At 36.3% G+C, this 14,632-nt stretch overlaps 1 protein-coding gene across 1 annotated transcript in view; it reads left to right on the top strand.

Moving 5' to 3' along the window:
- Nucleotides 1–14,632, top strand: part of Tmeff2 (transmembrane protein with EGF like and two follistatin like domains 2) — a 287,134-nt gene that overhangs the window by 227,757 nt on the left and 44,745 nt on the right. Inside the window, exons 6-7 of the mRNA XM_008835604.3 lie at nucleotides 5,731–5,879; nucleotides 6,530–6,589. Coding sequence (XP_008833826.1) covers nucleotides 5,731–5,879; nucleotides 6,530–6,589 — 209 coding nt within the window. The remainder of the gene's footprint in view (nucleotides 1–5,730; nucleotides 5,880–6,529; nucleotides 6,590–14,632) is intronic.

Raw genomic sequence — 14,632 nt, forward strand, 5'->3', positions numbered from 1 at the left:
ATTGGACATCCATGTCATTGATCATGAAGGAATAGAAGTCTTTCCTTTGTCTGTGATGACACAGATGAGGAAGATGTGACCTGAGTTCTTGGGGACCCTTCTGGTAGCCCCACATGTGTCAAGAAGCTAAACATAACACACATTTAAATCTATACACATGCATAATCTTTAGGTAAGATTTTTTTCATGAATTTATCACTACTTCTCATCCAGGTGCTTAATAGCTTAATCAAAACTCTCAAAACAGAGGCATCATGATAATTAGAGACAGAAGAGGAAAGACCAGATTCTAGGACACAGTTTTGCAAAGTTAGACAGCATCTGGGACTATGTAAACCTAGGGATAATAATCTTCTGATAAAATATTAGGGGAAGTGAGGAACAAGTTCTTTACATTGAATTTGCATTGCTCATTGATGAAAAGGGTACGATATCCCCAACCTGGGACAGTATTGGAATAGTACATAGTCCGGTAAGCCGAAACACTTGGTGTTTGGGATTTGGTTAAAGTTCACTGTTGAAAAGTTGTCTTCAGAAGTCGCTTGTAGTGATACCTTTCATTCAACTGGGGTCTGAGTGAACTTAGACATTCCCACGTTTCTTTACTGATAACCTTCCTCAGCTTTTTTTCTCCTCTTTCTTCCATGCCTTTTAATTTATCTCGGAATTTTTCTCATCAGTGTTAATGTCTAACCACAATGACTATACTCTTGAACTTCTTCCAAGTCTGTACTCTCAGTAATTCATTCAACAAGCATTTATTGAAGATTGCTATAATGTACTGTGCTACATACCAAGAATTCAAAGATAAATAGGGTGTCTTGATCTTGAAAAGGTTACAGAAGAGTACAGATACAAACTAGTAATAAAGCACATTAACAAGGCAGTAAATGCTGCCAGGAGGTAGCAATGAACACCCCACATACAAATTAGTTCACTGATGTTAACACCGAAAGCCCTCCATACTATGAATAAAAACTTCCAAAATTCCCCTTTAAAAGTTTGAAACAGAAACTCAGAAAAGATTGCTAAAATCTATCAATTTAATATATATTTCAGGTAAGTCCAGTGGGTTGTATGTTTTCATGTGGTTGTACATGTGTATAGATTTAAATCTGTGTTTGTGTTTAGACTAATTTAAGGACAGCACTTTAATGATAGCATTTCTGAATAACTGATGCCTTAAGTAGTAAGCTTAATTTATTGCCCATAAGATTGCTTATTCATTCTAACACCGGCTATTGGTTCACAGTGTCTTAAAAGTATCATTCATTCACCACATATCCCACTAATACAAAAGTTTGGATCACTCTTTTAGGAAGACAAAGATTAAGAGTCAATATAAATTCAAAGCATTGTAGTAAATATCCCATGAATATACATAGCATTGCTTTTCAAATCCTACTCATTCAAAGTTTTCTTTTAATCAGTTAATGATATGAACGTACATCTGCCGTGGCCTTCCTTGAACTTTCTGTTTGTGAACAGTGCAGCCTCTGGCGTCAGTCTGCCTAGATTGGAAATGATGTTCATCTACTTATTAGATATGGGACTTCTACAAGACTCAATTTTCTTATCTATTAGGTAGAGACAGTAATAATCACTACCTTTCCTTGAGGGTATAAAATTGTTACTACAATGTTTCATTTGGTTTTCAACATGTAGTTATTGAAAGCCGTGTGTCCAAAGTACTCACTAAAATGAAGATGGGAAAAAAAATAAATAAAGATGGTCATTTCCAAAGGAGATCAAGTTGAAATCCAGACTAGGGCCTTCAAACCCTGCCTCTTTTTCTGACTTATAATGCTAACCAACTTAAATAAACAAAATTCAGTAAATGACTATAGAATCAGAGTTCATTTGTCTAGTGGAAACATAGAAAACAGCAATTCCTATACTTGATGCATATTTCTCCTTCTCCCCAAACTACATAACTTTAAGTCACTTAAGCATATCCTTAAAGCATCTCTTATTTATTCAAAAAATGGCAAATGGCTGGGAATGTATCTCAGTTGGTGGAGTATTGGCCTCTCATGCAGAAAGCTCTGGGTTCAGTCACCAACATCACATAAAACCAGGTATAGTGGTACATGCCTATAATCCCAACAGTTGGAGGGTAGAGGCAAGGATATCAGAAGTTCAAGGTCATGGCTCTATAATGAGTTTGTGGCTAACCTGGGCTATGTGGGACCCTGTCTCAAAATTTTTTAATTTAAATTAAAAAATTGAAAAATCTTTTTATAGGTTTCCAATCACCAGTGAATCCTGAGATCAAGAAGATAGATTTGTTCAAAATTTGTTTTTGTATTAATATACACTAGTTTAATAAAAATATTAAGAATGAAATCAAATGGATGCTCAAGGACAATCTTATTAGAGTTCAAATGAAAAACCTGGGGCAGACAAGCTGTAAATCTCAGCAGCTGCCAAGAGGAGGAAAACGGAGGGGAGAAGGAAAACAGCTATGCTGTTTAAGCCGGCATGGAGGTCAGACACCTGGTGGACTAATAACCACATGGCCAGGAGGGAACCCTTAGGAAAAGAGTAAAGAAGTCAAAAATGTTGGGAAAACCTCAAAATGTTAGGGAAAGTATGCTTAGAAAAGAAAAACCAAGAAGGAGAGGTATGCTTTTCTGAAGAGCTTAGAGAAGTGGGCAGACTTGCAAAGCTGCCGTCTGGAGCCTGATGCCCGTGGTGTGGTGTGCTGCTCAGTAGGAACGGTGGATCTGCCTTCCTAGGGGAGGTTCCGACCAGATGCCTGATCTAGCACAACTGAGATGCTAATTTTACACTCAGGCAAAGATTCTGTCCTATTGACCAGAAGGAGTTTTCTTTTAATGGGCCTTATTGGTACTATAAGTCTGGAGTGTAGGAAGGAACGAATAATGAAGGCTGGACCAGAGGAGGACAGTATACTGCATACTTTCATGAAGTTTATATCCCAGAATTTAGTGAAAGACACATCTTGATTTTACCTAAAGGAATTTATGTCCTCCTTTTGAAGCAAGAATAAAATGCCAAATATGTTCATTTTTCATTAGTCATCCCTGAAAGACTTTATTTGAGGCAGTAAGAGCCAAAAATTCCCAAAGGGGAGACAAATATTCATGGAGGCTCTGAGTGAGCAATTCCAAGAAAGGAAGGGGAAAACACCTCCTCAGCAGGAGAACTGCAGAAGAACAGTCAGTCAGGAACATTGGGGGTAGGAGATAAAATGGGGATCCTGTAAAATACCCTGGACAATCATTCAGTTGGATGCAGTGGCCTGAAGAAATGAATGTTTCACTGAAATGTTGATTTCAACCAAGTTTATTTCAGCCAAATTTTCTCTTCCCATCTTCACTCTCATTTTATCATTGGTTGTGATATTAAGTGGATTTCAGAATTTTAGTTATTATCTGTCTGTACATAGACATGTACACTCCTGAATTTCTATGGATTTCATTTGGAGATATTTACAAAGCCCTGGGTGTCTCAGTTTACTAATACAGATTAAACATGGTATCTTCTGCCCTATTCTTCTGTGATTTTTTTAGATAATTATAAGACACATGAAATTTGTGGTGAATAGTTAAAACCTAACCTGCCTTACAAGCACAAGGAACTGCGTTTTTTAAAATGTTGCAAGTCAGCCTCCCCACCATTCCTTAACACAAATGGTTAAGATTAGCCTGATCTACATAATCACATCTCCAAATCCATTCTGAGAAACACCAAAAGCTCTCTGAACGTGTAGGCAGCTCCTGACCTCAGATTTTCAGATTCCAAGACCATCCCGGCTAAGGCAGGAATGCCATTCTTCAATGTCTTAAAAATCTAGACATGGTTGTCATCTGGCCTGTCTATTCATTCCTAAATAGATGAATATTAAAAAATTAAGTATTCCTAAGAAATTATTCTGCAAAAAATATTTTAAGTACATTTTCTACCATATTTTTAGCAGTAGTTTAGGTAATTCTGACACAGATGGTCTAAAGACTACTCTCATGAGCCCAGTTGATGTGTAGACAATCCCTCTCTCAATCCCACTGATGTGTCAGCATTCTTGGACAGTGAGTCTGATGCCAGAGTGATTACTTAAGAATACAGAATTCAAGGTGGTACCTCAGCTTCCCTGAGACCCAGGAATCTGCTTATAAATCTGTACACTCTAAAGTTCTCTCGGGGACTGAAAAAATAGCTCAGCTGTTAACATAGCCTCCGCTTTTGTAGAGGACCAGAGTTTGGTATCTACCACTCTCATGGTGATAATGACCACCTGTAGTTCCAGGGGGGTCTCTGATACCTTCTTCTGGTTTATTTGGGCATTGCATGCACATGGCACAAATACATACTGCAAGCACACACATAACACAAAATAAAAATAAGTCTTTAAAAACTGTTACAAGTAAAAATGATGTTGAAATATAAGTCCTCTGGGAGGTGGTAAGCAGGCTATAACTCGCAGGCTGTAGTACTGAAGGAGAAGGGTTGGGTGTCAGCACACTGAGTGCTGTCGCCCACTTTACTGGCTTTCTGATTTTCTATAATATCTTAATCTGTTTAATGACTACTACAAAGTTTGAATGAGGCTGGTTATTATTATCATTATCATCTTTATCATTATATTAACACTAAGGAAGATGAGGGGCTCTTCACGTCTAACAGGTTGAATTTAAGTCCAAGTACCCCATATTGTCTCTGCTGACATCACAGAGGAATAGGAAGGTTGCTCCTTTCAACCCAGAAGTGTAGATTCAGATTTATTATATGCCCCACTCTAAGTCAAATTTGTAAAGGTAAAAGTATGATTCACAACATCAAGAAGATCATATAGAAAAAAATGCAAATACTAATAAAAATTTTAAATGAGTTTTTGTACTGTGGCAGTAGCAGGTTTGCACACATATCAAAAATGTAATATTCTAAATAAAATAAATAATAAAACACTGAAATTTATAAGCACATTTTTAGAAATCACACAAAGTTTGTTTTAAAGCATAGGTGACCTAATTCTGATTAATTCACCAAGTGCTTCTTAGCCTATAGAAAAAAATGTAAAATCATGAATTCATAAGTTTGTTATGTAAAGCATCAAGCAGTGAAGAAAACAGTGTATACCTTGGAAAGAAACCATGAGATATGCTTAAGGAAGCCTCAGGAAACACTGATTAATTTTATATAAATGGTTGTATATTAACATGAGGATTTCTGAGATGGTATCTACCTATATCTTTCAATTGATTCTCAAAGAATTTTGAGGCACCCCAAAAGGTTAAGGACCACAAAAGGTCTCATTTAGCACATTTAATGAATGTTGTTGTTTATGCTGGAAAAATTCCTTTTTTTTGATGACACTTCAAATAGTTTGATTGCTTTCTGTTAAGTGAGCCACTAGACATCTTTCTCCAGCTCTTGCCATTCTATAAACGCTAAAGGAGTTCCATGGCTACCTCAGCCTATCTAAATGTTATGCACATGTTGTAAGAGTTCCAGGGAAAATATAAACCAATAATCGTTTTCTAAAGTTTTCCCTTTTCATTTATTATCCATTGCTGGGTCCTTTAAATTGTTTCCTAGTAGTTCTGTGCTGCATTTCTTCTCCTATAGCAAAGTGCAAGAGCTTCTCTAGGAGGATACAATTCGATTTTGCTGCATTTCGCCCACCTAGCATTTCTTCCATTTGTATTTTATTTACACTGTGGTAGCAACACTATTGATGTTACATATTTTATTTCTCTCTTCCTTTAGGTGTGTATGCAACATTGACTGTTCTCAAACCAACTTCAATCCCCTTTGCGCTTCTGATGGGAAATCTTATGATAATGCATGTCAAATCAAAGAAGCATCATGTCAGAAACAGGAGAAAATTGAAGTCATGTCGTTGGGTCGATGTCAAGGTAATGTTCATGCCAAAATTTCATTTCAAAGAATGTCTTTAGTCCCTGTGCAGAAATGAAGAGTAAAGATACCTCCTTATTAAGAAGCTATTTCATTCCCAAACAACAGCTCTGCCTCACAATGAATAGTGTAGTCAGCTATAGAATCGATGTTGATTATAGGTGTTTGAGGGTCTATTGGCAACAGTACATCTTATTCTATATAAAAGGACTGTATCGTCACCATGCCATGAACACAGAAGATAGCAGGCATTCACCTTGCAAAGACTAAAGAGAAAGCCTAACCAAGAATCTAAGAATTGATTAGAAACCTTGAAATTAAAAGCAAATCATTTTCAAATACATTCTTAAAAGCAGAATGTACTAGAATATTGTTTTGCTGTTAAGAAAGGAGTTTGACTTGCTATTCTTTTATTATATATATCTGTTACAGTTACAAACTTTCTCCTCATCCAATATTTCAGAAAGCTTGTACCATTCTGTTATCCACTCAGAAATATGTATTGGAAATGTGTCTTTGTATAAAGGTTGCTCAGAACAATTGTTTAAAAAAGAAACCCTTAATTGCAGTGAAGATACTGTTGGAAGAATAGTTGACATATGTTTAGAAAATGGTTGATCAGTCTTTCTTGTTAACTTTTTCAACACAGATAACACAACTACCACCACTAAATCTGAAGATGGGCATTATGCACGAACAGATTATGCAGGTATGTAATATTTCCTACTACAAAATACTAACCTTTCCATAAGCACCTTGAGTGGCGTTGTTTGCCATCCTGCCTCACTTGAGCCTGCCAAGCCTCTGACCTGAGATATTCTCTTCCTAGCTCAAGCTTTCAACAGGCAAGAGCAAATTTTTGTTGAAGCAAAGAAAACACTTTTTTTTTGCCATACTTAAAGCAATTGTCAAAGATGTCAGTAAGATATAATTAACTTGTTTTGACAGTAAAAATGGTACAAATGACAAAACATTTATCAAATTAATGGGCATCAATGGAAATTAATGCAATTTTTGGCAGTATATTGTAATAAATGCAAATGTTCTTGTTTTAATTTTCATAAAAGTCAACAGTAAAAAGTTTGCTATTCTCTGAAAAGCTAGAAAGGATAGATACAAATAGAAATACAGCTCTATTTAGATGCAAATTTTACAATGAATGTATAATTTATTTTAAAATATAACCAAAGATTTAATTTATTTAGATTCTAGAATAAAGTTTCTCAGACATGTAAATTTATATATAAATAATTTTATGTGAAAACCTAAATCTTATTTGGCAACCATAAAATTTATTTTGAGGAATAAATAATGCTAATTTAATTGTCCTAGAATGAGAAGTAATTTGTGGGGATGTAATTGGCATTTTATCAAATGACTAGAATTTATAGGAACTTTGGATAAAATTATATAAACAAAATTATTGAGCCTTTAAAAGTATACAAGATATTTTTAAACATAGGTTTTCATTTAACTACTAAACATTTGGAACTCATTTTATAGCTAATAGTCCAAACAAAAGAATGGCTTCTTGTCCTCCAAAATATGTACTGATTTCATTCTCTTTTTCAGAAATTTCACCTAATAGTAATTCTGTCATTATATTTATACAGAGAGTAAAGTCCATGATTTAAAATTTTTTACTTGCATGTATAAAAATGTGGGGGAAAATTGTTGATTTTTAATATTTTGACCATTTTAATATTTTCATTAAAAGACTTTCATAATTCTAAAAGCTTGGAATGATCACAATTTTGAGTGGAGTAATAGCTCTGCTGTTCTATACCCATTCTCAAAGTACCCAAGAGAGATATTAATAGATGTTACTTGTGAGTAGACAGTACATTGCAAAGTGTTTAAACAGTTCATCTTCTACTCAGTTTTCATTTTCGTTATATGATCTTAATAAATATACTTTTTTATATACAGTCATCCATCAGAGGATTGGTTCTAGTACCCCTCATAGGCATCAAAATCTAGTGAAACTCAGGTCCTTATATAAAGTGGAGCAGTGCTTGCATGTAATCTTTCCACTCTTTCTTATGTACTTTAAACTATCTCTGTATTGCTTATAACAATACAGTTAAATTCTATGAAAATATTTTATGCTATATTGTTTAAGAAAAAAATTATTAAAATAACTCTGAACATATTCAGAAAGATGAAACTACTTTTCACATTTTCTTTTACCCACAATTTATTGAATCCATGAGTATAGAACCCACAGGTAAGAAGGGGCATATTAGTTTACTTTTTGCTATGGAGAATTTCTAATACAAGCAAAATGCACAAAAATGCAGGCTGTATAATGCCATAAATCCACATGTAATTATCATTAAAAACAAGTAACATCAATTTATGGCTAGCTCTGTCCTCACTCTCATTCTGTCTTCCCACTTCCATAACTGCTACAAGAAAATCCCAGGAATTGCAATTCTTAGCATACTGTACCTCAAAAAAATCAACTTCTTTTTAGAAAACAGCAATGTCATAGTTATTCTTTAAATAATTCTGAATAATTCTAGTAGCTTTCATCAAAATTATTTGAACACATTTTTGGTGCACATTTTGCAGGGTTTCCAAAAGTACACTTGGGACATGTTGATCCATAGAAAAATTATTAAAACTAAAAAAAAGATTATAATGAAAAATTAAGGCCTGATAATACATACTTTAGATTTTAAATTTAGCCAAATGTAAATATTATATTTTATTATAATTATTTTGACAGTGAAATGAGCCACTGCTTCTAACAGTGCTTAAAATAATTTTATAACTCTTTTAGAAACTAATTCACTTTGAAAGCCTTCAAAACTATTACATTTATCTTCTCTCTTGCACCACCCATCATTGGATTTAAAATTGTATTTTTCCCTGAAAATTCTGTTTCTGAAACAAAGAAATCTTCAAGCTGATCTGCATCCTGTGCAAATGTGCATGCATGTATATATTTGTACCAATAAAGACCAGCCTCTCACATTGTCTATCACAATTCACTTTCAAAGATTGATTCTGTGATTGGGTTTCTATTCCAAGTAGTTGATATTTGGTTTCAGAGAGGTAATGTGTGATGTTTATTCACACTGTTTTTCATTGACATGGTTTTCTAGCTTTTAAATAATATTTTTACTTATTCTCCTCTTTGAAAATTTTATACAGTGTGTTTTGATAACATCCATCCACCATTGCCTCCCTCCACCTCCACATAGGGACTCCCACCATGTCACCCTCCCAACTTAATATCCTCCTTTCCTTTTCTTATTAGTAATAATCCCTGGAGACCATCAGCTGATAGTTGCTGAATGGGGCAAGTCACTCTACTTTGGGGACATGGCCTAGATTTCCCATGTCCAGTGGATGGTCCATGCCCATGGCACATATGGATGGCACTAATTGTTTTCTATCTTATCTCTTCAATGGAGATGGAAAGGAAAGAGGACATAGCCAGATGAAAACGAACAGGTATCTCAGCATGGTCCAGATTTTTCTAGTTAGGCAGTAGATTAACCTACTAAATCTCAAAGAAACTATTTTAAGATAAAATATGTAATATTTAAGGACTAGCAAGAAGGCTCAGTGGGTAAAGGATCTTACTACCAAGCCTTATAACCTCAGTTTGATCACTATATGGGTGGATGGAGAAAACCAAATCCTGTAAATTTTCATCTGACCTCCATATGCAATAGAGACATACATGCAAACAAAATAAACAAATTTAATATATTTTAAGGTGATCTTTAAACTACATGTTTGTTAAAATCCAAATACAAAGATGACATCAATTGAAACTTGTAATTCATAACTAAACATTCACTGTATACTTTAATTCTACCTAAAACTTACTTTAACTATTTGTTATTTGCATACATGGTTGTCCTAGTTTATTTCTTCATTGCTGTGACAACAGCCTGCTTTCTTATGCAACACAGGCCCACCTGCCCAGTGGTGGCACCACCCACAGTGGGCTGGGCCCTCCCACATCACTCAACAATCAAGAAGATGCGCCACAGACATGGCCACAGGCCAGTTCAATGGAGGCAATTCCCCAACTGAGGCTCCCTCAACCCAGGTGTGTCAAGTTGACACTAAAGCTATCCAATCACAATTGACCCCTTGTCAACTTGATTCACAAACACTATTAAACCGTAACCTTTCCAATTCTTGTCCCCAAGGTATGATGTTAATATCACAACATAAGACAATACAACCTTAAAAGCCCCATAGTCCTTAAAAAAATCCAAGCACTTAAAAGTCCACAGTCTCTTTTAAAATCTCTTAACTGTGGGTGGGCTTCTGTAAAATCCAAAAAAGTACTGTCTTACATCAAAGAGAAGAATTGGGCACACCTAAGCCACACCTAAGTCCAGCAAAGTACCTCAAGGCTGGACATCTGGGATTCAGTCATGATTTTCTGAGTTCTAAAGGGTTCTGGCAGCTCCACTTCTCTGACTCTGCCATCCACAGTACAACAGCTCCTCTCCCAGACCTAGGCCAGCTCCATTCCACACTTACTGCTGTCTTTGGTGGTCATCCCATGGTCCTGGCTGAGGTCTCCACTGAAACTGAGGCTGCACCCTCACCAATGGCCTCTTCTGGCCTCTTGGGGTGTAACACTTCAGATTCTCTCCATGATATTTTCATTTCTGGGATCTTCACTGTAACTGAGGCTGCACTTTCTACCATTGGCTTTTCCTAGCCTCTCAAAGTGCCAAACCTCAGCTGCTCTCTATGACCCCTTCATGCTTTCAACACCAGAACCATGCAGGAGACTCTTACACATTACCAAGTCCTGCTTCCAGTTTGAGATGGGGGCTCAGGTTCCCTCTGTGCACTGACCTTGAGGAAATACCTCCCGGAAGACTTCACCACAGTGATGCTGGTCTCTTCTTACTTACAGCTGATTTTTCAGCCCCAGCTAACCAGCATCAATTGTCTCAGTAAAGCAAAGGTTTTACTTCAGGTTCTGGTCTCTTCTTAATCACAGCTGATTCTTCAGCCCCAGCTGACCAGAACCTACAGATTCTCAACTCAAAATATCAACAAACAGCCCTGATAGTCTCTGCTTCCCTTTGAAGCTTCACAAGCCAGGCCTTCATCATCCACAGCTCTTTCCCCATAACTGTTCCAAGCTCAACAGCAACAAACTCTAAGCACTCAGTGACTTTCCAGCCCAAAGTTACAAACATTTCAACAATCCTCCAAAAAACAGCTGGGTCAGGTCTGTCCCAGCAATACCCCACTCCTCATATCAATTTATGTCCTAGTTTTTTTCTTCATTGCTGTGACAAAAATACTTTGACCAATACCAACTTGGGGAGGAAAGGGCTTATTTGGCTTACATCTCCTGGGTTCATCAGGGAGCCCAAGGGAGGAACTCAGGGCGGGAACCTGGAGGTAGGAGCTGGAGCACAGGCCATGGAGAATCGCTGCTTACTGGCTTGCTCCCCTGGCCCCTGCTCAGCCTGATTTCTTAGGCAACACAGGCCCACCTTCCCAGAGTTGGCACCACCCACAGTGGGCTGGGCCCTCCCACATCACTCAATAATCAAGAAGATGCCCCACAGACATGGCCACAGGTCAGTCCAACAGAGGCAATTCCCCAGTTGAGGCTCCCTCAACCCAGGTGTGTCAAGCTGACATGAAAGCTATTCAGTACAATGGTTTTATTAAAATGCAGTTTATTCCCCTCTTTAGAAATGAGGTAAATGATCATGTTCCTTGACTTTTCCAAGTTTCCAATAGAATTTTCATTTTCCCACACAGACTTTGGAAAAACGTAAAGGAATAAAATGGAGAGTGAGTATGCTGTTGTCCCTTCATTTATATTCCCAATGCTATAAATCCTCCAAGGAGGGAAACGGGAACTGTGTGGCTCACATTCCTAGAGGTTGTGCTGTACTCAGTTAATTTAATGTCACAGCAACTTCCCTTGTTAAACAAACATTCATGGACTCGGCCACCACAGGAAAGTAACATCTTGACTCACCCATTTTTTCCATATGTGTCATTAATACTATAAGTTTAGAAGCTTTTACTAATCCCCCATTTTGTTCCTTTGAGCCTACTTTAAAAGCTATTAATATAAGAACACACATTTCTAATTATAAAAATGCTTATCTTCTTTAAAAGAAACCTAAATCTTAAATTTATCAAATCTCCTTCTTAATAACATTTCAAAGAAAGACATCTGCCTGGGCCAACATGTAGTAAGTTACATTTATGTTTTAGAAAGCAAACTAAGAAAAAAAAGGAAACAATGCCTAAATTAAAACTAAGATGAGCAGGAGGCAAGAATATGTCTAACTTTCACAGAGACATGAATGCATGGTCCTCACAGGTATATAAACATAGTCTGCACTAGGAAACTAAAGAATTTACCAGATCATCCTGACCAGTGTTACTCTGTGGTTATTCTGACTGGAATCGCTGTTCTATCCTCTCTCCTTTAATGAGACCCAAAGCATTACTGAGTCTTGAATCAAGGGCTTTGCATCACTATGTTTTCAAGGCCTAGGGACAAAGACCCAGCAGAATAAGCTAACAGGCAATTTAATACCATTCTCCCTTCATCAGTCTAAGTGTTAGGCTTAGATTCAAGATTGTCTCCACTGCAGAAAGATTCAGAGACCACAAATTGTGTAAACTATGAATCTAGGACTTTCTGGGCTTTCCAGTGTTTCAAATGCTGATATTAAACTTTCCTTCTGAACACTTACCTCCAACATTTAAAAAATGCATATGTGCATATGTTTATCCTCATCAAGTCTTGTAATAAGAAGTGAAGTTAAGCAACTTTGCTTCTCTTTATCCATTGTGCATGTGTCTACAGTCCTGATGTATTCCATTTTGCTCAGAAGCATAATCATACATCACAAAAATGTAGATACATATTTTTTCAGGAAAGATGTTCTTAACTTTATAACTTGTTAGGTGTTTTTTTAAAAAGCACAAAGTTCAACTACTTTGGTTTTGTATCATCTGGAAAATAAAATGTATTTTATTTTATGGCATCCTGTACTAGTTAAATATTCAATGAGAGTGTTTAAACAGAGATTGAAGACATAAAAAGCAGACTGTTAAAGAAAATAAATATATCTGTACCATAGACTATTACAGTTAACTACATTTAGCCCTATGATTCCTTGGAACCAATATAAAAAAGAAATAGTGGCTTAGTCAATTTATTCCACACATATTTATAGAGTCCCTGCTATGTTCCAGCACTGTTCCAGGCTTCACAAAGGTGAAAAAATCAACCTCAGTGTCTACTAAATGAAACCTAGAATTTCGTTGTCTGATAAAAATAAGTTTAAAAGTATATTCAGAGATCAAAGAGAAAGTTTCTCTATGCTAACTGATATAGGATATATTTAGTGGTGATCTTTTTATGAACCATCACTAGAAAACATATAATGGATAAAAATCTTCAAAAATGATTTTACAGAATATGCCAAGAGGCTGGGGAGTTTTTGAATCAATTTTTTATCAGCTTCTGGAGCAGAGCAGTAATGTACATGTAGCTCAGTTACATAGTTTTGGAGACAGACTGAAGTAAGGAGTTCAATTCATCTAAATTTCCAAATTTGAAAGAATAAATAAATAAATAACACAAGAGAATAGGAAAGACTCTTACAGGGAAAGCATGCCTAGCTTACTTTCCTGTACCTTCAGGATAAACAAGATCTGGTGAAAGGACAGTCAGAAAACCGGAGTAAGATAAAAAAACATACATGATGGCCTATACAGGCAAAAGAAAGTTCTCTATTTCTACTGCTAAATGGGAAAAAGAAAAGCCATAGGCTATTTTCAGAGTGCATTCTGAATCTACCTCCAGGCAGAATCTACCTGTCTCCTTGAGCTTGGCTGTGTGGCAGTTCTGAATCTCTTACCCTTTGAGGAAGGTTTATTCTTTTTGGAATGCATTTATCTTTAAGCAATAATTGTGATATTAAGCAAAAGTGTGAAATACAGAAGAAAGAAGCACACAACACAGTTAAACCAATTCTATCCATCCTATTAATATTCCATCAACCCATTTTCCACATAAAGGAGAATCTGACATCTTAAAAGGGTATCTAGATAGTCTAAGTGAATTGTCAAAATAGGATGTTCTTTGTGGAAGCCATTGCAATTTACAAAGCCATTGCACACATACTGTCTCCTTCAGTGTTCAAACAGAAATGTAGGGAGATATTAGAAGCCTTTGACAGGTGAGAAATAGAGGTTCAGAGAGATTAGGTAAAAAGGATTGTGTGACAGAGCTAAGGTTCAAGACATCACTGCTAATTGCAGAATCCAGGAACAGTGAGGGACCTCAGAAAAGTTTAACTGCCTGATACTCAGGAGTTTTAGAACTGATACCACATCTTGAAAATTAACCCTTTGAGAGTTTTAGATTCAAAAATGTCTTGCCATGATTCCCATGTTGCTGTGAGTTACTCTAAATGTTTTTCTTTCCTCTGAACTTGTGTCTGTGTGTTCTAACTATCCTATAAGTGTTACTTTGTTTGATTTTTAAAACCCTTCTGAAAGCTAGGGTGATGAAAAGTGCTTGCTCCGCCAGGCACAGCACGCCTTTAATCTTAGCACTTGGGAGGCAGAGGCAGGCATATCTTTGTGAGTTCAAGGCGAGCCTGGTCTACATAGTGAGTTCCAGGACAGCTGGGGCTACAGGGAGACCCTGTCTCAAAAAGACCAAATAAGTAAGTAAATAAATAAATAAATAAATAAATAAATAAATAAATAAATAAAT

This window comes from Nannospalax galili, unplaced genomic scaffold (genome assembly GCF_000622305.1).
Source record: "Nannospalax galili isolate Female #2095 unplaced genomic scaffold, S.galili_v1.0 scaffold115, whole genome shotgun sequence".
In the NCBI taxonomy this organism is placed as follows: Eukaryota; Metazoa; Chordata; class Mammalia; order Rodentia; family Spalacidae; genus Nannospalax; species Nannospalax galili.